General features: G+C 38.5%; 2 protein-coding genes across 14 annotated transcripts in view; one reads left to right on the forward strand and one right to left on the reverse strand.

Annotated features, from left to right (window-relative positions):
- LOC148423390 (tetratricopeptide repeat protein 21B-like) overlaps positions 1–8,078 on the reverse strand; it is a 21,491-nt gene extending 13,413 nt beyond the window's left edge. For 10 of the 12 annotated variants that reach the window (XR_015865589.1, XR_015865588.1, XR_015865590.1 and 7 more), the window contains exons 1-19: positions 7,895–8,078; positions 7,286–7,415; positions 7,088–7,198; positions 6,851–7,017; positions 6,657–6,779; positions 5,948–6,105; positions 5,321–5,405; positions 5,145–5,243; positions 4,885–5,077; positions 4,711–4,808; positions 3,884–4,084; positions 3,107–3,236; positions 2,878–3,035; positions 2,546–2,764; positions 2,176–2,414; positions 1,686–1,758; positions 996–1,106; positions 795–933; positions 447–553 (exon numbers count right to left, since the gene is read on the reverse strand). Coding sequence is in view for 9 of the 12 variants with exons in the window: in XM_088414668.1 (XP_088270794.1) it covers positions 447–553; positions 795–933; positions 996–1,106; positions 1,686–1,758; positions 2,176–2,414; positions 2,546–2,764; positions 2,878–3,035; positions 3,107–3,236; positions 3,884–4,084; positions 4,711–4,808; positions 4,885–5,077; positions 5,145–5,243; positions 5,321–5,405; positions 5,948–6,105; positions 6,657–6,779; positions 6,851–7,017; positions 7,088–7,198; positions 7,286–7,415; positions 7,895–7,951 (2,598 nt within the window). In the remaining 3 variants the exon portion in view is untranslated. The remainder of the gene's footprint in view (positions 1–446; positions 554–794; positions 934–995; positions 1,107–1,685; positions 1,759–2,175; positions 2,415–2,545; positions 2,765–2,877; positions 3,036–3,106; positions 3,237–3,883; positions 4,085–4,710; positions 4,809–4,884; positions 5,078–5,144; positions 5,244–5,320; positions 5,406–5,947; positions 6,106–6,656; positions 6,780–6,850; positions 7,018–7,087; positions 7,199–7,285; positions 7,416–7,894) is intronic. The other 2 variants (XM_088414669.1, XM_088414667.1) reach the window with 2 other exon arrangements.
- Positions 8,079–8,237: 159 nt separating this feature from the next.
- ttc21b (tetratricopeptide repeat domain 21B) lies at positions 8,238–19,650 on the forward strand. 2 transcript variants are annotated; one of them, XM_088414233.1, is made up of 29 exons: positions 8,238–8,400; positions 9,267–9,396; positions 9,480–9,590; positions 9,672–9,838; positions 9,912–10,034; positions 10,138–10,295; positions 10,457–10,541; positions 10,636–10,734; positions 10,823–11,015; positions 11,440–11,537; positions 11,621–11,821; positions 11,894–12,023; positions 12,107–12,264; positions 12,579–12,800; positions 12,867–13,105; positions 13,864–13,936; positions 14,042–14,152; positions 14,224–14,362; positions 14,439–14,545; positions 15,361–15,549; positions 15,715–15,825; positions 15,909–15,990; positions 16,408–16,558; positions 16,634–16,795; positions 17,525–17,720; positions 17,847–18,071; positions 18,814–18,934; positions 19,027–19,094; positions 19,171–19,650. In XM_088414233.1, the coding sequence occupies exons 1-29, from the start codon at positions 8,377–8,379 to the stop codon at positions 19,246–19,248; spliced, it is 3,951 nt and encodes a 1,316-aa protein (XP_088270359.1). In that variant the 5' UTR covers positions 8,238–8,376; the 3' UTR covers positions 19,249–19,650. The 2 variants fall into 2 exon arrangements, with proteins under 2 accessions (XP_088270359.1, XP_088270360.1); XM_088414234.1 differs by lacking the exons at positions 17,847–18,071; positions 18,814–18,934; positions 19,027–19,094; positions 19,171–19,650 and having other exon boundaries at positions 16,634–16,676; positions 17,525–17,714.
- Positions 19,651–20,190: the final 540 nt, after the last annotated feature.

Genomic DNA, 20,190 nt, shown 5'->3' on the forward strand with positions numbered 1-20,190 from the left:
TTGCCTACAAGCCAGATTTGGTACTGTGATACCAATGTAACAAACGTAAACAAACCTCCCATCCAGTACGTCTTTCCTCCGCTGAGAGCAAGAAATATGACCTTGGCATACTTTTATTTTGAAGTTTCTCCCGGAAGCATGGTATCGTGACAACGATAACGTGATCTTTCCCGGAGTAGCTTTTGATGTACTAAACAAGCGTTGTTTTTTTTGTTTTTTTTCTGATAGACATTTTTTGGGGGGCTTATTTTGCGAACATCTTACGAACAAATTAGACTAAAAAACAGGCAGCCGGAACGGAAGTCGTTCATAAGTGGATGATCACCATTATAAGCAAAATTCTAACTTTACAGTACTATGCCTTTAAGACAAACATGCATGTTATTTGACAATGAAACAATGGTTTGGAAAAAAGCAACTAAAAGTGTACCTCTGAAATGACTTACCCTTTGTAGGGTTATTAAGGCTTCTTCATCTTTGTCAATCCTATTTTGGACCTTTGCCAACAGCATTAGATAACGGCAGTTGTCTGATAGTGCACATAGTCCATTCACTTGGCAGCCCCCATGGAAAGATTAAAATAAAATAAAATAAATATGTAGGGCATGTGATAATCAAAATATTTTTTTTATTTCATTAAGGATCAAGGGAAAAAGAAGAATATATTCTTTTCATTAGGGAGCAATGAGAGTTTTCTTTCTCTGAGGTATAAATTGGATTTTCCATGTCATCTGTCTATTGTGATGTTTTCAATGTGTTGGCAGTATAAGGACAGTATAAGTACTGCTAAGTACCTGGCTTATGGGAGAGCGCATCAAGCAGAACACTCTCACAGTGCTCGTATTGTTTCATCTTCATCAGCAAGTCGGCCAGGTCGTAGCGCAGGAAATTCTGTTGTCCGGTCTTCAATGCAGCTTCATAATAATGTAATGCCTGTTGAACAGGATGTGTGTGTCAACATGGGTTCTGGTCAATCCTATCATAAAAACACAAACCTTGTCAAAATAATGAGTCTTGACCAGAAACTTGCCAAACTTGCTGACTAGAGCTCCATCTTCAGGGGTTTTCTCCAGAGCATGACCATAGACCTCAATGGCTTTCTCTGGCTAAAAATGCAACCATTTTAAGGTCAGTGGTAGGAATTGTTGCTGTTTGTAAAAAATTCTAAAAACATTTTTGTTTTGTAGCTTTTGTTGTTCCAAAGTGGTATGGGCCCACGGCAGCAAGAGATGCATTTGCTCTATATGTGTTGTTTGTTCATTCCTTTGTTAAAGTAGCCACTACACAAATTTGAACTTTCACAACATTTCAGAGTTCAAGAAACAGTATCAGGAATCTTCGGGACACAGAAGTAAACCATGAGTTCAACTGGCATATTAGGTAATACACAAATAAGGATGATTTGTGTAATCTTGTGAAAATAAAAAAGTGAAAGCCTTTCTAGCAGTTTGAAAATCCTGAAATAACTTAATATCGGTCATTTATAAACTGTATATAATAATATTAAAATATAATTTTGATTAAGTTTGATGTATATTTCAAAAGAAGTAATTATGCACAATAATACACAATAATTTATGCACACAAGTATGCAATAACCCTTTTTTATATAAACAAATAATAATCCATATAAGTGACTGTGTTATATGATGTATTCATGTAGACAAATTGTGTTTGTTACCGACCTCTAAAATATGCATGTAAGCTTCTCCAAGTAAAATATATGCATGAGGACTGGGTAGCTTGTCCAAGATTTCCCTGGAGAACAGATCACATGATATTGCAATTATTTCATTTTCAAGCGTTTTTCTATTTTACGTTTTGTTTCGAAAAGTGATTCATCTGAGAGTTAGTTACGACACAAAATCCACTTTGTTGCATCCAGATACAGTAAGCGAGCCAGTCTTTAAGACTGATAACTAAGTACCTTATGAATATTATATTTTTGATTTCCTTCCATCCTTTTCTCTTCACACCAACTACCTTCATGACTTACTTCACCACTTAGAATGTTCTGTTGCTCATATGTATCCAAACCATACATATTGAGTTGTTTTATTGGCTTCTTTGGACGATAAATGTCCCAAAAATAGACAAATAATGCCATTTGGCTGAAAATCTATTTTAGTTGCTCACACTTTTAAAAACACACACATATAAGTTACTACAACTCACCTGTAGCAGCTCACAAACAGACGCTTGTCCTTTTTGTGGTTCAGGTAAATGTCTGCCATTTTCTCTTTGGCTTGAATGTAGTAGAGCTGCTCAGGTGTAATATTTCGGAGCATATTCAGTGCCAACTCTGTGTCTCCGTGTAACAAAGCGAGATCTACATTGGCGATAGTAACTCGAAGCTCCTCAGGAGTTCCTGAGAACTTCTCGATGGCGTCCTGCATCACCTTGGATGCTTCTTGCTGCAAAGATTATTCATATAACAGTATCTGGGAATATGCTGCATGAAATAACCACTGTAAAAATGAAATCCCTTAACACAGTTTAAGAAGTTGAAAATAATTAATTCTGCCGTGTACAGGCGTAATTTCACCTGTTTATTACTGAGCCGCAATGCCTCAGCTAACTCCAAGTAGACAGATACACAGTCTGCAGAACTCAGTTCGATTTTTTTTGTTTTGGACTTCGCTGCAGCCCTGCAGACTCCAGGAAGATTCATCACCGTTTGCAAAATCTGAACCGCTTCACTCAGCTCACCCATTTTCTTCTTCGCTTTAGCCTTGATCAGGAGGTACAACGGATGTTCTCGAACCTGGGATGCAGTATGTTGAAAATATGTTGAAATTCTTTGGCGATCAGAAAGAGTAACTATTTTGTACAAAATAAAAACAAACTAAACTTTTGCCACTCAGATGGTGTGTTTACCTTAAAGTTATAGCTGAGGCAGAGTTCAAGAGACTGGAAACACAACGTGAAATTGCTGCGCAACAAGTGGATCTGAGCCATAAGCAGGTGAGCGTCCGTATGGGAAGGACACTGTTCCAGGCAGTGCTGTAGACTGCTCTGAGCGGCATCGATATTGCCTGAACGCCAATAGATACTGGAGTTCAAAAAATCAGTTAAGAGAAGCAGCCACTTAGAACACGATGCTCACCTGAGTGAAACCTGACTTTGGCCTGCAGGAAAACCCCTTCAAGGAGGCCAGGCACAATCTTGACCACTGTATCCAACAAGCTGGCACAGTGTTTGAGTTGAGGAACAGCAGCCTGGCCCTGAGATGAAGGCTAAAACCACAACAGCCAAAATGGTTAAGAAATCAAGGCTAAAACAACAACAGCCAAAGTGGTTAAGCAATATACTATCAGATAGGACTAGGGGGAAAAAAGTCAACCAAGTCGGGTAAGATTACTTTAAAATTAAGTGGACTAAAACTATTTGCCTCAAAGCTTCGGAACCATGTTTGTCACGCCCTTTTCTCGATGAACTCTTCTTGCAGTTATACACTGAGTTACAAGCGAGATCGACTCCCCCGAAAACAGGGCGTATCACAAGTTTGGGATCATTACGAATTAAAAAAAAGAGGCAAAAATGAAGTAATAGTAATGCAAAGTGAAAAAGACATACTGCAGCAGTGCCTTAAAAAAATAAAAAAAATTAATATACAGCTCTATTGCTCATATTTGTTGCACCATCTAGTGGTGCTTAAAAAAACTGATTTAGAAGTTAGTGTGCTTTCCTTAAAGACACACATGCACATGAAGATTCACAGAATAAAGAAAAAAAAACTTTTCAGAAAGGATGAGAGAGGTATTATCTGAGAACATAAACTGCCAGTAAAAATAGTCTATAGTGGTTTGGTTTTAGGTGTTCACATTTTAAGCAGTAGTGACAATCCTGCGATTAGAGATGAAACATGAACCCAAAGTTGTACCTTCATAGGACACATAGCAAGATACTCCTTGACAATCTGTAAGAGGAGGTCAGGGTTCAGCTTCTGAAAATACTCCACACACAAAGGTAGACCATGGATAGCTGCCAAATGGGTTTCCACGGCGTCTTTAAGGAGTTGGGTTATCTCTTCTTGTGGACGACACTTTTTAATTGCCACAAGTGCAAGCAGATAGAGAATTTCCTAATCAGATCAAAGAAAAGAATGACAACCGGAAAAAAGAGGATGATAAAAAAAGATAATAGTTGTAAACTAAAGTTGTATACCAAGGACAACAACAATTGCAGATCATGGGATGAATACGAGATAAAGTTCAGTACTCCATTGTTTTTTTCATGGTCTTTACACCTAGATAAGTAACTCGGAAATATCAAATCTCAAAAACGCTTGATGGTAGTAGCAGAATGAATTCTGAAGTCGACAAAACCAGGCTATCTGGACATAAATGAATCCAAATTAATCAGGAGAAAATTCATTATGCAACAATACAACGACCAAAAACACATTGCTGACACAGCAAAGAACTGAATCTGTGGTGAAAACAGGAAGGCCTGAAGCACAGACCTAATGTGGTTATGCCACCAAATCTTAAACCTTATTCACTTTTAGGTTAATTTAATGTGTATTGAGATTACAGCTGGGCCTCTGAACTTGTGTCTCATACTCATGTTTTGATCCGACACCTAAATGTTTCCAGTGTCCAACAGAAATAACGGAACAAAAACAGGGATTGACCTTGTCGTTCCATTGCTTTTGTGAGGGACTTTACAGTACATATAAAAAGTATTTTTCAAAAGTTTTAACTTTACCCCCGATTTTCCAGTGTTTTGTTGAATTTCTGTCAGAAATTCGAGATCTTTCTCTGCTTCTTCTAGGGAACCTTCTATCAGCTGGCACCAAATTATACCTGAGCAATAAAACAATGTAGACCCAAACCTATGCAAACATAATAACCTCTTTACTCTGTATACTTTGAAACTCACCCGTCAGCGCAGTGAGGCTCATCTCATCCAAGGTCATGGCTTTCTTATACCACTTCATGGCCTCCTTGATTTTGCCCTGAAGAACCATAAGGTAGCCCAACTCGGCTGCTAACTCTGAGTTTCCTTGTGTCACACCAAATGCTTTCTCCACCATTAAGAACACCTGCTCAAGCACCATCTCATTTCGCCCACACTAAGAGGAATCGAAAAGTTTTACATTCCGCACAAGGAAACTGGACAAGAAGAGTTTTTGTTCTTACAATTCGACTGAAAGCTAGAGATATCCTGTGAGCAAGTTCTGGGTTGTGTGGTTCCTGCATGTCCAGGCCTTTAATGAGGTTGGAGAGATGCTTTGTCGCCTGCCATATGGAAGAGAACTCTTGTCAATAACTTTTGTATTGTTGGTGTTCTGGTGCGAATGTTCCCAGTCGTTTACCTCAGTAATATCTCCATTGATACATAAGGAATGCAAAGTTAACATGTGTAAGGCGTTCAGGTTGTATTTATCAATTTGTAGAACCCTGAAATGAGATGTGAGATTATCAATCCTCACAACATATTCATTTGTACAACCCTGAAATGATATCTCATTCAATCCCAATGACATTTTTACGTTTTTGTTTTTTTTAATAGACCAGACATTCCATTATTTATTTATTTATTTCAATTGCCTTAAGTGCTTAAAAATGGCGGATACTTAAAGGGACACTGTGTAAGATTTAGACCATTTTTCTTGATTATAAATGTCAAAAACTTGCAAATAAATGTGTCGTTAACGACTAACAGTATGTTTTAAATATAATCGTAGGTCTAGCAATCATTAAATTATATTACGTGGGGGTGGCACTCCTCCGAAAGGCTGTCGTGTCTTTTATAGCTAAAGACAATGGTAAATGCAACACCTCATGTTGTCCGTAATGAAAAACAGTCTAAATCTTAAACATTGTCCCTTTAATGAATGCAATGTAGAAAGAAAATACTACAGTAGTCGATTGATTTCATGCGTTAGATTACACTCCAACATGATTCACAAAATTGTAGCTTTCAAGAGTCCTTTTCACACCTGAATGCTGCCTCTGTGGTTTGTTCCCAGTCTTGGAGGTTTAAAAAAAGTGTCATCTTCTTAACAAGGGCAGGTAAGAAACCAGGGAAACTGGCAATCACCTTGTTGACCACATCTAATGCTTCCGAGTAGTTTTCACAATATTCAAAGTATTGTGCCTGAAACAGACGGACAAAAAAGCTACGATTATTTATTAATCTGGAGAGACTCTACTACTGCTACTACTCAACTGTAGTATCAATAAAACATGTCAAACAGCAGTGAAACCTATGTCAAATGCCATGAGATGATTTCATAAATACCGTAAATTCGGCTTATCTAGTTTATAGGGGCAATGATTAAATCAACAAAAAAAATACAAAATATTTCTTTTACTTAGGAAAACAATGAAATATTTTTGTTAGTTGAAGTCTCGATATGAGACCCATCCTATTCATTTGTCTCCACTGTAGTGGATCGTTGTTTTTGGTCTATCTTGTAGAATTTTGACTCATTAGCACTATCCAAATAACAACTCCTAGTGTGCTCAGTAGAGGACATCCTGGACTTTCTAATAATATCTCAAGTGTGTGGGTGGCGCGGCAATTACCTTTATCAATTTTAATTACAATTGCCAATTAAAAAAAAAACATACACACACAGATTTTGGAGGAGTAGAAATTGTGAAAAACCATGAAAGTTTTAGCATCTCAATTTCTTCAAATCAAACCTTTCCCATGAGAGCAAAAGCGTCTGGCCCATCCCTAAGCCCTTCGTCAAAGTGTTTTCCAGCCTTTCTGGCGCAGTCATCTTTCCCACACGTCACATCAATCCATGCTTTCAGGATTATCCCCTGCACAGTACACGAAGGTTTTACAAAAAACTCAAACACACAGTGGAAACCCAACAGCGCCTTCGCCTTACCTCTTTCGAACCTTTAGAGAGTTTGACCATTCGCTCCACGTATTCCCTGGCTTTATCGTTTCGACCCAAAAGCCAAAGAAACATTCCAGCATAGTACAGACTTTGGGGAGATGCACTTTTGCGATCCTCTCTGATTTTTGTTTCAATATCGCGAATAACATCTCTGTCTGTGATGGCAAGAACATGCATTCAAATAAAACTGCGTTGAAGGTATCACAATCAACTTTGCCGGCTTACCTGGCGTTGTCTTTTTTTTCTCAGCGAAGGCTAGCGCTATAAGGGAGCAGAGAGACATATCAGATCTGTCCTTAATCGAGTCCAACTCGGCTGTAGCTTGTCGAACTTGACCTGTAATTGAATGTAGCAGGTGCTGAATAAATGAGAACGATAATGTGACAATAAAGTATCACTTTCATTTGAGCATGTCCATCTCACCTTGCATTAAGTCGCCATAAGCACGGAAGACGCTGAAGACTGGCTCATTGCGAAATTTCTTCTGTGCAGTTGCTGTGGCATTGGCAACATGATGGAAGTATTTTTCAGTGCAGTAATATCTGATCAAAGCCTAGAAATGGAACATATTCCATTGTTAGATTTTAGTAAATACAACCAAATGTATTTGGAAACTATCTGGGTCACAAACGTGTCCTCAGTGTGCTTCTGTATGCACTTGAGGAGATTATTGGTCATAAATTGCAAACCCTTGGTAAGAGGCCAAAGCTTTCTGTATGATTACTCCTTATAAAATTAAGGTACGAGGTTTTCAATTAAATGGCCAACTTCACATAGTTGGTCCCAAAATGCGTAATAAAAGAATGATGCAAAATTTCATAGAATATCTCCGTAAAACCGTATGTTTCTTGATTTTGTGTATCACAGTCAAATGAAAACATCAAGTTTCAAACGCTTCACCCGCCATTTTGTTCAGTTTGGGGAAAATTAAGTGAACTACATATTTTCTTTGATTACCTTGAGACTACTTAACACACCCGTACGTCCACCCACACCCATAAAATGAAATAAAATAACATAAACTCGGCTTACCATTGCCGTGTCTTTAGTCTCCATTTTAACTGGCAGCCTTGTTAGTGTGTAGTTCATTCAAGTCAAGTAGGAATAAATGTCATTTTTGTGTGCTACAACGACAATTCAATACATGCGTATTATTAATAAATAACGTTGAACTTGAAAGCTATTTCCTGGATAATCAATGACGCGTCGACAAAAGGCAGCTACTAAGTTAAAAGTATTTTTTTTTGTCATCATGGTCGCGCCAATATTTGACATTTTGAGTTTCCCCAGTTGGGGGCAGTATTGTGTTAATCACCTGAACAAACAACGAAGAAGAGCAGGAGCTGTGGTTACCTGGCAACGCAAGAAGAGGAAACTCAACATGGCGACGGTCGTGCAATAAGACGAAGCAAAATAACTATTTATGATTAACACATTGTTTATCATTAACGCGATCACCAAATGGAAAAATAGCCTCCTATTCGCGTTTCAGTTGTTGTACGGGCTATATCAAAATGGAGAAGGAAGAGACAACATTGGTGAGCGATTATTTTACACACGATTTACACGCCTGTATACAAACATCGTTTTGTTATTAATTTATAAGCGCGATAATATATGTATTGTATTGTAATGAATGAAATAATGCATCCGTACGGCGTTTTAAGGGAATAGCTCTTGTTTTTGTTAAATACGTTTGCTCTGCAGTGATTCATTTTGACTGGTAAACACAGAAAAAAAAAACTTGGATCCACAAAACATTTTTGACACCCAAAGTAAGGAACAAAACTGCATATGATAAAAATAACAAATTGTATTTTCAAACAATCCTCTCATTCGTGAAATCAAAGCCAACTTAAATGATCCATCTACATTCATTCAAAAATGCAATTCATAAAAGCCATCTATGTGTTCTGTCAGCATTTGATCATTGTACAATCATGCAGTCAGCTGTCCATTTAAATTGAGGATGAGTTTAATGAATGTAAACTATATATTTGTAAAATAAGAGCCATCAAAATAGTCACAGCACCAGTCAAAAGTTTGGAAACACTTTAAAATTTCACCAAAGACGTTAAAAATATCTTGCAAAAGCACAGCTCTTAAATGAAATACATTTCAGAAGGATGCAGACCCTTGCATTAGAGGTACCGTTGTGTAAAAACACTTCAGTAGAACTACTGATTCCACTACTGTACTGAAAATACGTAAATATAATCAAGTACACACTAAGTACAAAACTAAAAATGAATTTGTCCTTTAAATAATATACAAATTGAAATTGAAATACTGAAGTAAAGTACAGACACTGTCGTTGAAAATCTACTTAAATATAGGAACAAAGTCATTTACACTTTGTTCGATCCCAATACTGGTTCTTACCCTCTGGTGTTGTTCTTCTCAGGCTTTAATCAGATATTATTGTAACGAAAAATATTTCAACCACGCTGTGAACGCTGCAGCAGCTGCTCTGACAAAATTTAGAGGTGACCCTGTCCTCACTTTCTTCCATGGATATGGCACTTTAATGCAAGGTAAACTGGACACACTAAGATAGAAATCGTCTACAGTAGTGTCTCATCTTTATATGCAACATTTTTTTCCAAATTAATTGTAGATTCAATTCGAGAAGCCATAGTAGAGTTGGACACCTTAAAGGATACACCAGATGTATCTCTGTGCACATTAATGGCACTTGTGTACGCTGAGAAGAAAAGGACAAAGCCTGGTGAGACAACAAAGTCATTTTATTGATGACATGTGAACATATGAGAACTTTGTGCTTGAATTGATATCTTTTTAACCCCAGACAGAGAAGTCGTTCAAGAACTGGAAGCTAAAATCAAGGAGGACCGCAAAAGCGCATCTCCCCTGAGTCTGTACCATGCCGGCATGTTTCTCTGGCTATTAGGCCGAAATGACAAAGCAAGAGAATACACAGAGCGAATGATCAAACTCTCCAATGGCTCCAGAGAGGTACACCCACCTGGTTGTCAGAAATATTTCTGATGTATAGTAAAAAAAAGGTTTGACACATATTGTTCTCTAGGGCATAATTCTCAAAGGATGGATCGATGTGACATGTGGGAAGGATGCATATGTCAGAAAGGCTGGAAAATACTTTGACGAAGGCCTGAAAGACGGACCAGATGTTTTTGCTCTAATGGGAAAAGTACACTAACGAGAATATTATAAATTGCATTTCATTCCTCAATCACAGTTCATACTGACATGCTTGGATTAATCACATTTTGTATTCCTCTACGCCCCCCTAGGTGCAATACTATGAATATCGTCAGAATTACTCTGGAGCATTAGATGTTGTTAACAAGATCATTGCCAGTTTCCCTGGGTTCTTGCCTGCTCTTATCAAGAAGATGAAGTTGTTTTTAAACCTCCAAGACTGGGAGCAAACAACAGAGGCGGCAATCCGGTAGGCAGTGAGATGTTTTGTTTTCGTGATCCATTTTTAGAGCTATCAAGGATGATATCCCAGATTTAAGATGGGTTTATGTTTACATCGTGTGTGTGTAAATAACATTGTGAAATATTACATACAAAACACAAGAATTTGCATGTTATGTATCATTTCAGACTTTTACAAATGGATCAATACAACGTAGATGCACTACACATGCTAGCCTTGCACTCTTTATGTAAAAGTGGAGATATCGTTGAGGTAAATTCGCATAATTCCGATCTCCAGACTATCATGGCTTGGCTTGACAATCCTGTTGGAGTTATTTGTTCTCTTTGTCTGTCTCACTTGGCAGTCAACAAAACATCTTTCCAACCTCATCAGCAGTCTGGACATGCTGGAACCCCGCAACCCTGAACTTGTTCATAGAATGTCTCTTGCATTCACTAGAGTTGTAAGACACCCGCTTCCTGTTTGTTTTTGCTTTACTTTTGTCAGGTGTTGAATTTGAAGACTAATTATTAAGTGCCGATTCCTTATAGTGTGGACGAAATGAAAAAGTGCTTGAGCAAGTGTTCAGGATGGTGGAAAAAGCGTACTGCGCGAGGGAAGGGAACTCGGATTTAGCCACAGAGTTGGGCTACCTTATGATTCTTCAAGGGAAAATCAAGGAGGCCATAAAGTGGTACAAGATAGCCATGACTTTGGATGAGACGAGCCTCCCTGCACTGACTGGTAAGTTGTAAAGGCTTAAGGTCAGCTTTAAAAGAAAAAAAAAAGGAAAATAATGACTGCTATGAAGGGCTGTGTGGTGTACTGTATGTGGTATCATTTAGTTTTCACTGTAGTTTTGGTCTTTTTCACTTATTATAAACATAAATAAGTGCTTCAAAGTGCTTGGGAAAAAAAAGATGCCAATCCTGACAACCCTGCCACCGTGGCGTGGGATATACTTCTGACAAGTAATATTATCACTAAAGAAAGACAAGGAGTAGCATTTGAGTCACCATGGGACATATCGAGCAACAGGAGAAGACAAATAACTTTTCACAGAGGTCTAGGTATTTGAATTATTTGTTGAATTCAACTTAGCGTTGCTGAGGGACCACAGTATAAACCCAGACCTATGTACATGTTCAATGTGATTTTTATTGTGCAGGTATAATCCGCTGCCAGCTGATAGAAGGCCGCCTTGAAGATGCGGACCAACAACTGGAATTTCTTTCGGAAATTCAGCAGTCCATTGGAAAATCGGGGGTATCAATCCGGAATTGTCCTCGGAAGGCACTTTAATTTACCATCTTGGCACAATGTTTTGTTTTGTTTTTTCGTTTCATTAGGACCTCGTTTACCTGCGTGCGCTTGTAGCAATAAAAAAGCGCCACCCTCAAGAAGAAGTTACCAAACTACTGAACGAAGCCGTGGAAATCCACTTCTCAACTCTCCAAGATCTTCCTTTGGGTGCTGAGTATTTTCAAAAGCTGAACCCTGACTTCCTCTTACAGATTGTCAAGGAGTACCTTGCTCTGTGCCCCTCTAAGGTAGAATTTGCCAAAGCCAAGGTTTAAGCGCGTTGGAATTGTTGTAAACTTCTATTCTGGGCTGATTTTCAGCCCCCAGCTCAAGGCCAGTCTCCCGCTCCTCAACTCAAGCGCTGTGCTGCGTTGTTGGATACTGTGGTCAAAATTGTGCCAGGGCTCCTTCAGGGGCTTTTCCTGCAAGCCAAAGTCAGATACCAGTCTGGTGAGCACTGCATTTGAATTGTGCTTGCTGCTTATTTTATTTCATGTTTAAAAAAGAAAATCTGTCCATCTGTGTCCTTTTAGGTGACGTTGATGCTGCTCAAAGCAGTCTGCAGCACTGCTTGGAACATTGTCCTTCTCATACAGACTCTCATCTCCTCATGGCACAGATCCACTTGTTGCGTGGCAATTTCACTTTGTGCTCCCAGTCGCTTGAAGTCTGCCTCAGCCATAACTTTGAAGTAAGAACATCACAATTTCCTACAGTGAGCACCAATGTGCAAAGTAATCTCCTATTTGTTGATGTTGAAAAAAATCATCAGCAAAACATTGGTATCAATGATACAAGAAACACAACCAGATGTGTGACCAAGTAAACAAAAAGAAAAAAGACCCAATAAAAAATGCCAACGTGCATTTGTGCTTGTATTTCAAGAACGCTGAAATATGATCAAGGGAATTTTGATATGTGGCCGAAATATTGCAAAAACTTTGGCAATGATACATTTGTGAATAAAATGACATTTCACCTCAAATAGCTACTTGTCTATTTCAGATTCGAGAACATCCCTTGTATCTCCTGATCAAAGCCCAGGCAAAGAAGAAAACGGGCGAACTGACTGAGGCAATTCAGATTTTACAAATGGCAATGAGTCTTCCTGGGGTCTGCAGAGCTGGATCGGCGAAGTCCAAAAACAAAAAGATTGAACTAAGTTCCGCAGACTGTGTTTCTGTCTTCTTGGAGTTAGCTGAGTCACTGTGGCTCAATGGAGAACAGGTATAAAGAATTTCGCAATCTGTCTTCGATTGCGTGTCCTCTCGCCTACCGATGTCGTTGTTACAGCACGAAGCGGCCAAGGTAATGCAGGATGCCATCAATGAATTCTCGGGCACCGCCGAAGAGCTTCGCGTCACTATCGCCAATGCAGACCTGGCTTTACTTCGAGGTGACGCAGAGTTGGCCCTGAGCATGCTGAGAAACATTACACCTGAGCAGCTCTACTACATTCAAGCTAAGGAGAAAATGGCTGACATTTACCTGACCCACAAAAAGGACAAGCGTCTCTATGTGAGCTGTTACAAGTGAGTGGTACTAACTTAGATCGTTCCGTAGCTTTGGGTTATTTAAGGTAGTGAGCACTTTTATCGCATTGGTGATACTTTGAGCCTGACGGGGATTTCCTTAGGCTGATGCCAATTTTTGGCAGAAAAAAAATACAGGTTAACGATTAATCGGTAGATCGATTTAAAAAATTATAATGAATAAAGTAGTATTGCTTTTCCCCTCCCAATGCATTTAAACAGTTGTTAATTATGTTGTTAATAATTTTAACAGGTGTTAATTATGTTTAGATTTTCACTATTCATGGATCGGACTGGTATCGATTCCCTGCATATAGGAGGGGTCAATAACTCGTCATATTTGTTTGTGTTACTAGTAGTTGAATGGGCGTCATATTTAACACATTTATGCTTGATTTATGTTGAACTATGTATTTTGTCTTTTTTTTTTATTTAAACAAACGATGACTTTAGGTCGTGTGTAAATCCCGGGTCAATTCGAAGTTAAGTTCGTTAAGTTAAATTAGAAGTTAAGATTTGCTTTGATTTTCAATGACAGGTCCATAGAATGAGCCCAGCAATAAATGTAAAGACATATATTTAAGAATGCATTGGTATGGTATGGATTTGTGTGTAATTATTAATGACACTAATGTTACTTGTATACATCTGTGGTAAATTGTTAAACTACATAAAGAAAAAAAAAATATTCCAAATAATTAAAAAAAAAAAAAACAACACACACGCATTTTTATTTAAGAATTTGTTGTGTTCTCCAGGGAAATGGTGGACAAGCTACCTGGTCCTCAAACATATGTCTTACTAGGAGACGCTTACATGCACATTTTAGAGGTATGCAGCAGTTTTGCCCAGACATTTCAACGCCAGACATTTTACACTTGAATTTAAATTGCGCTAAGTGGCCTACCACTCACTGTGCGTTGTGTTTATCCTCAGCCGGAAAAGGCCATTGAGGTCTATGAGCACGCTCTGGAGAAAACCCCCAAAGATGGCGCTCTCGCCAGCAAGTTTGGGAAAGCTCTGGTCAAGACTCATTATTACGCCAAGGTTTGTACAGTATTAGCATTGACGGCCTCTCAGAAAGATCGGCGTTGACGCAAAGCTCCGTATTACACAAGGCAATACATTACTATGAAGCGGCGCTGAAGTCCGAGCAGCAGAACTTCCTGCGCTATGACCTGGCGGAGCTGCTGATGAAAATGAAGCAATACGATCAATGTGAAAGACTCCTTCATGACTCCCTCTCCCGTGAACCAGGTACGTGACTCCTCCGAATACATAAATCACAGTGCCAAATGTTTTTTATACACAACTTTTCAATCGCCCAACAAAGTGAATGAACTGACAGCCCTCTCGGATGACTGCCGCTACCTCATGCTGTTGGCAAAGGTCCAAAATAAAGTTGACAAAACAGAAGAAGCCTTAATAAGCCTACAAAGGGTGAGTGATTCCAGTCGTTTGGTTCTCTTTTAAAAGGGGAGTCATCCCAAAGTGTTTTTTTGCATCAGTTCTATGCTCCTCCTCTAGTGTAAAAACAGCATTCTGATTACTATTGTGTTTGTGGAAGATTCATTAAGCTGCAAAATCCACCTGTTTTTACCCATCGCCACAGGTTGCCAAAAATAACATCATGGGTGCTCAGGGATCGGGTAACAACCAATCACGGATCTTGTGTTTGCTGAGTCAAGTCATGTGACGTTGCCACACCATGATTGGTTGTTACCGGAGCGCTGAACATCTGTAATGTCATTTTCAGTTGGCAGTAAGAGACAAAATTGCCGCCCCCTAAAATGGATCAAAACAGGGCATGTCCTACAAGCATAATATTAATCAGAATGCTGTGTTTAGACTACTGGGGCTGCATAGAACATATTGTAAAGAACTTGTTTTTGGTCAACCTCCCCTTTAACATTAGAGATGTCAAAATTAACAGATTAATTAACAATTAAGCACTATATTTTTTATCGCTAAACAGTCCCAAATAAAAGACAAATATGTGGATAGTCACCAAGAAACATGTTTTTTATTACACTTTCACACAAAAATTACAAATCTTCAATCGTGCCAATACTGATTAAGATTTAATAGTTTCTATTTTGTATCAAAAGGCTTATGTCGTCATCTATAAACAGGTAAGCAATGGGAAACGATAGACATTCAAATTTTTCTACACACCACATTGAATCAAAAAAGCACCCAAATTACATTTGAAATAGAATGCAGTTATTTCCATTGATAAACTGTATTATTGCTAGGCCCGGGATGTCCAGGCCAAGGTCCTCAAGCGGGTGGAATTGGAGGAACCTGACGCCATCCCCAGAGAGAAGCAGCTCGCCGCCAAGATCTGCTCTGAGATTGCACAACACTACACCAGGCAGCGTGGCTATGAGAGAGCAATCAAGTTCTACAAAGAAGCTCTTGTTTACTGTGAGACCGATCACAAGGTCTGTATTACCGAATCAAAACGTCCTATGTCCTCCCTGTCGCAGCTGCGCCTCAACTGCCAGAGCATCTTCTAGAATCTAGTCCTTTGGAAATATATCTTTGTGTATTTATATATACATATATATATATATTTTTTTTTATGTATTTATTTTTTTTCTCCCTAGGTGATGTTGGAGTTGGCCCAAATTTTCCTCACCATCGATGAGCTTGATTCATGCCATGAGCAATGCAGCATAATCTTGACGAACGACCAGTTTAATGAAGATGCAACTCTGGTGTGTTCAGTGCTTTACTACATACTTAGGCATTATCCAATACACATATTAGTTCAATTTATTTATTATGTATTTGTGTTTAGATGATGGCTGACCTCATGTTCAGGAGACAAGACTATGAGCAGGCTGTCTTTCGCTATCAGCAACTCCTGGAGCGCAAGCCAGGTACAAAGCATACAATTGTGTACATAATTGTGCAAAGGTCTTGAGCCACTCCAGCTTTATACAGCCGCGGCACTAACGTTCTGGCTCATTGGCTGAAAAACTGAGTCCCTAATGATAATGGGCACCCTATAAGGCAAAAGAGTCATTCTAATACAACCTAGGAATAAATTGCTTCATGTTCCAATTAATTTGCTCTTAATTTGTAAAGAAAGCTATACTGTTCCCGTAAGGGTATTAACTCATTCATTTACTACCAGCTCAGCAAGTATCATGCCAGCATAGGGAGAATATACAAACACCATACAGATGGTCACAGCCTTTGCTAAAATTACAAATATTTTGGCCAAGGACCTTTGGACAGTTCTGTGCTTTGTGTATTGACTTAAACTTTTTTTTTTTTTTTTTTTTACATGAAAGACAACTACCCAACCCTGTCACGTCTCATCGACTTGCTGAGAAGGGCAGGAAAGTTGGAAGACGTGCCCAAATGTTTTGATAAGGCCGAAAAGCATTCTTCTCGGGCTAAGTTTGACCCTGGTTTTAACTACTGCAAAGGACTGTATCTTTGGTGAGTCCGATTTTGCTTGAGATTTTTATGTCATCTGCATTGTGTCGCACAACTAAATGTGTGCTTGTTGCTCAGGTATACGGGGGAACCTAATGCTGCGCTGCGCCACTTCAACCAGGCACGGAAAGACAATGATTGGGGTCAAAACGCAATTTATAACATGATTGAAATCTATCTAAATCCAGACAGTGACACAATGGGAGGAGAAGTATTTGAGAATTTAGATGGTGAAGTTGGGTGAGTGAAAAATTATCGATAGCATGAAAAGGATTACCTGGACTGGGCTGACTTGAAATAGGAGTTTAAGACTATGTAATTAAATAGACTTAAACTCATTTTACTTTTGACATTTTGAGATTTATATGGATATACGTGAGTTATCATAATACAAAATGGATGTTTCTGCTTCACTTCTACGTATTTCGCATGTGCAATATTAATCAGGATATTGTCTAGTGTGGCCATATGGAACATATTTTTTTTACAGATTTGGTGTATATATAATCTTTTAACACAATATTGTGTGGGTATTGAATATCATTTTTTTTAATGACTGCCAGTGCATTGCCCAACGTTTTCTGTTGTATGTTTAGTTCGAAAGGAAACTTCAATTGAGAGTAAGCAATAAATCACTCAAAGCCTCACTAATTCTCTGACAAAATAGTGTGACAAGAGTTGGGTCAGTGCCAATGATGGGAAAATGAAGCTTCTAGATGCTTTAGTGAACCTGTTGTACCTTTGGATTCCTCTAGATGACGCTGTTGGTCTAAAAGCTGTTTTAAAGGCATACCAGTATGCTTCCTTTCAGCCCTTTCTTGAACTGAATGCCATCCAAGGGCGTCAAAAAAATAGAACTGCTTCGTCAAGCGTCGTGAAGCTTCACTTTCCCATTACTAGTCGGTACCACTGTAAAGCGCTTGTTTGCCCTCACGAGTAAATAAAAATATGTCAACCTATCTGAATCAGGAATTCAACAGAGAAGCAAGAGACGGAGCAGGTTGCCGTGAGGACAGCTGAGAGGCTTGTCAAGGAGATAAAGCCGCAGACACCCGGTGGACATGTACAGCTTCTTATCCTGGAGAACTATTGTTTACTGGCCACTAAACAGAAAGGCAATATAGAGAAAGCGCTCTCTGTTTTCACTGAGATTGCAACCAATGAGGTGAGTAATCTGCTCGAGTGACTGCGATTTTAACAGTGTAAATAAACATGACAGCTCTTGCACCCATTATACTCAAGCGAGTAAAAAAGTTATCTTCTCTCCTTCTTTGTGCTATTTTGAATTTAGAAAGACCACGTGCCAGCACTGTTAGCAATGGCGACGGCATACATGATGCTGAAACAAACTCCTCGAGCCAGAAACCAACTCAAGCGCGTGGCGAAGATGACGTGGAACATCGTCGATGCCGACGAGTTTGAGAAGAGCTGGCTGCTTCTGGCAGACATCTACATCCATTCGGGGAAGTACGACCTGGCAGATGACCTCCTCAAGAGATGTCTCAATCATAACAAGGTCCGTCACTGACAATCGCAATGTAGCGAATACAGTTTTCAGATAGCAAAAGCTACAATTTTGAAATGCGTATAAATAAAACGATGTTTTTCTGAAATCACGTTCTATCACTAATTAAAGGAGCTAAAAAAACGACTCAATTAAACTTTTTAATTTATAGCGCCTGTTCCCAGCATTTAGCGTAGTGTCTAACATATGTTAGTCGTTACCTAGCAGTGCTTGAGTGCTCCATATAGGCTGGCGTGATAGACGTAAACGACTGCTGACAGTCCGACACAGTTGCCGTTCCTACTGATCACTTTTTAGTAAACCAGGCTTGCCTAACCCAAGCCCTCACCCAGTAACATAACTCCTGTCTTCTCACGTCACTTTGTCTCATCGACCAAAAATTTGGGTTGCATAAAATCTCGGGTTAAATTTAAGTCAAATTTAAGTTCATAAAAGTTTTGCTTTTCAAAAAATTATAAAAGTTGGTGATTGATAATGAAGCAGAAATGTGTTGTATGGTCTTCTGTGTTTATGAATGTGCATTTTATTTATTTACGTTTTTTTTCTTCAAGATCAGTTTGGTGCTTGATTAATTTATTTCCCGGTGTTAAAAACGTGGAGGACCTTAGAAAACGATTGCTTATTCAATTACAATATTGAATTATTGTTCAAAATTGTTCAGCCCAGGTATACAAACATTTTTTTTTCCATCATGAGTCTATTACTAAGAATTCTCTCTGTATTTTCTGTGCAGTCATGCTGTAAAGCTTATGAGTATCGGGGTTTTATAATGGAGAAAGAGCAGGCGTTCAGAGACGCAGCATTCAACTACGAACTGGCTTGGAAATACGGAAATCAGTCCAACCCAACTATCGGTATGTTCATCAAAACGTTCACAAAGAAGAATTTAGATAAAAGGTCGTATTTAAAAAAAATTAAAAATGTTCTACAATTTTCTACATTTCAGGATACAAGCTTGCGTTTAACTACTTAAAAGCAAAGCGCCATTTTGACGCCATCGATGTTTGCCACAAGGTGAGATCTTGGAAGATGCCACCAGTTGGAAGGTCCCATAATTTCGTCTTCACCAATTGTTTTCCTCCATTCACAGGTTCTCGCTGCTCATCCAAATTATCCAAAAATGAGAAAAGACATTTTGGACAAAGCTCGTGCTGCTTTAAGGCCTTAAGATATGGACGAAGTGTCAGGAACACAAATACTGTATGTTTAAAATGTATTCCAACATTTTGAGGAGTATTAGTCCATATAGGTCATAGTTGAGTTATCGTGGACAATAAAAGCCGACACACCCCTTTTCACATGCCCAAATAAACGTCCGATGTTCTAGTAGGCTTTCAATAACATTTTTGCTTGGCCTTCTCATCTTTTTGTCTCATTTTTCAAATTACAATCTGGCATTTGACCAGGGGTGTGTAGACTTTTTATATCCCTTGTATACCTTGTTCTAAAACAGACAAATCCTGTAGCTAGGCTTACGTTTGCTTTTTTTTAGCAATTACTTAAATATTCACCTAATTTTCATCAATAATATTTCAACGTGTATACACAAATAAACATTATTTTTGTATGATTTTCTGTGTCATATTTTCCAACTGTCTTTCCTGCCGCAAAACTAGTTACCACTGCATGAATCAACTTAGTCCCTTTTAGTTGAGCAAAGTTCAGTTTTTCCACCCACCAGCTGTGAGTTATTCATTTATTTAAAAGTGTATTATGTAGTTCGCAGTGGTGTTGAAATGCATATTCTAATATTTTTCTTATTACAGTTGTTGAGTTGAATCTCATCGATTGTTCAGTAGGTCTGTTAGAAATTACATTTTATTTCCACCAATGTGATGTATGATATGTGACTTGCTTTCCCTCTTAATCATTAGAGAGGACTTTTTAGATTTTTTTGCAATTTTGCAATATATTTTCAAGAGGTATTTTTCAAAATTTATCTGGGAAAAATCTCAAGTAGTTGCATGTTTTCTGTCATAGATTTGAAATCCAATGCTTACAATACTTACAAAAACAGTAAATATAGTTTTTTACGCATAAACCTAGCCTGTCTTGTTCATTTCAGTGGACACCTGTATGCCTACTGTTTATGTCAGTCATAATTGTAGTA

Source organism: Hippichthys cyanospilos, chromosome 5 (assembly GCF_059441005.1).
Source record: "Hippichthys cyanospilos isolate Australia breed blue-spotted pipefish chromosome 5, RoL_Hcya_1.0, whole genome shotgun sequence".
In the NCBI taxonomy this organism is placed as follows: Eukaryota; Metazoa; Chordata; class Actinopteri; order Syngnathiformes; family Syngnathidae; genus Hippichthys; species Hippichthys cyanospilos.

Bases quoted from the DNA above. Each gene is read 5' to 3' on its own strand.
- ttc21b (XM_088414233.1), top strand. From the start codon at position 8,377: ATGGAGAAGGAAGAGACAACATTG. The intron at 13,106-13,863 runs GTGAGTGGTACT...TGTGTTCTCCAG, and splicing joins CTCTATGTGAGCTGTTACAA to GGAAATGGTGGACAAGCTAC. The intron at 15,550-15,714 runs GTCTGTATTACC...TTTTCTCCCTAG, and splicing joins ACTGTGAGACCGATCACAAG to GTGATGTTGGAGTTGGCCCA.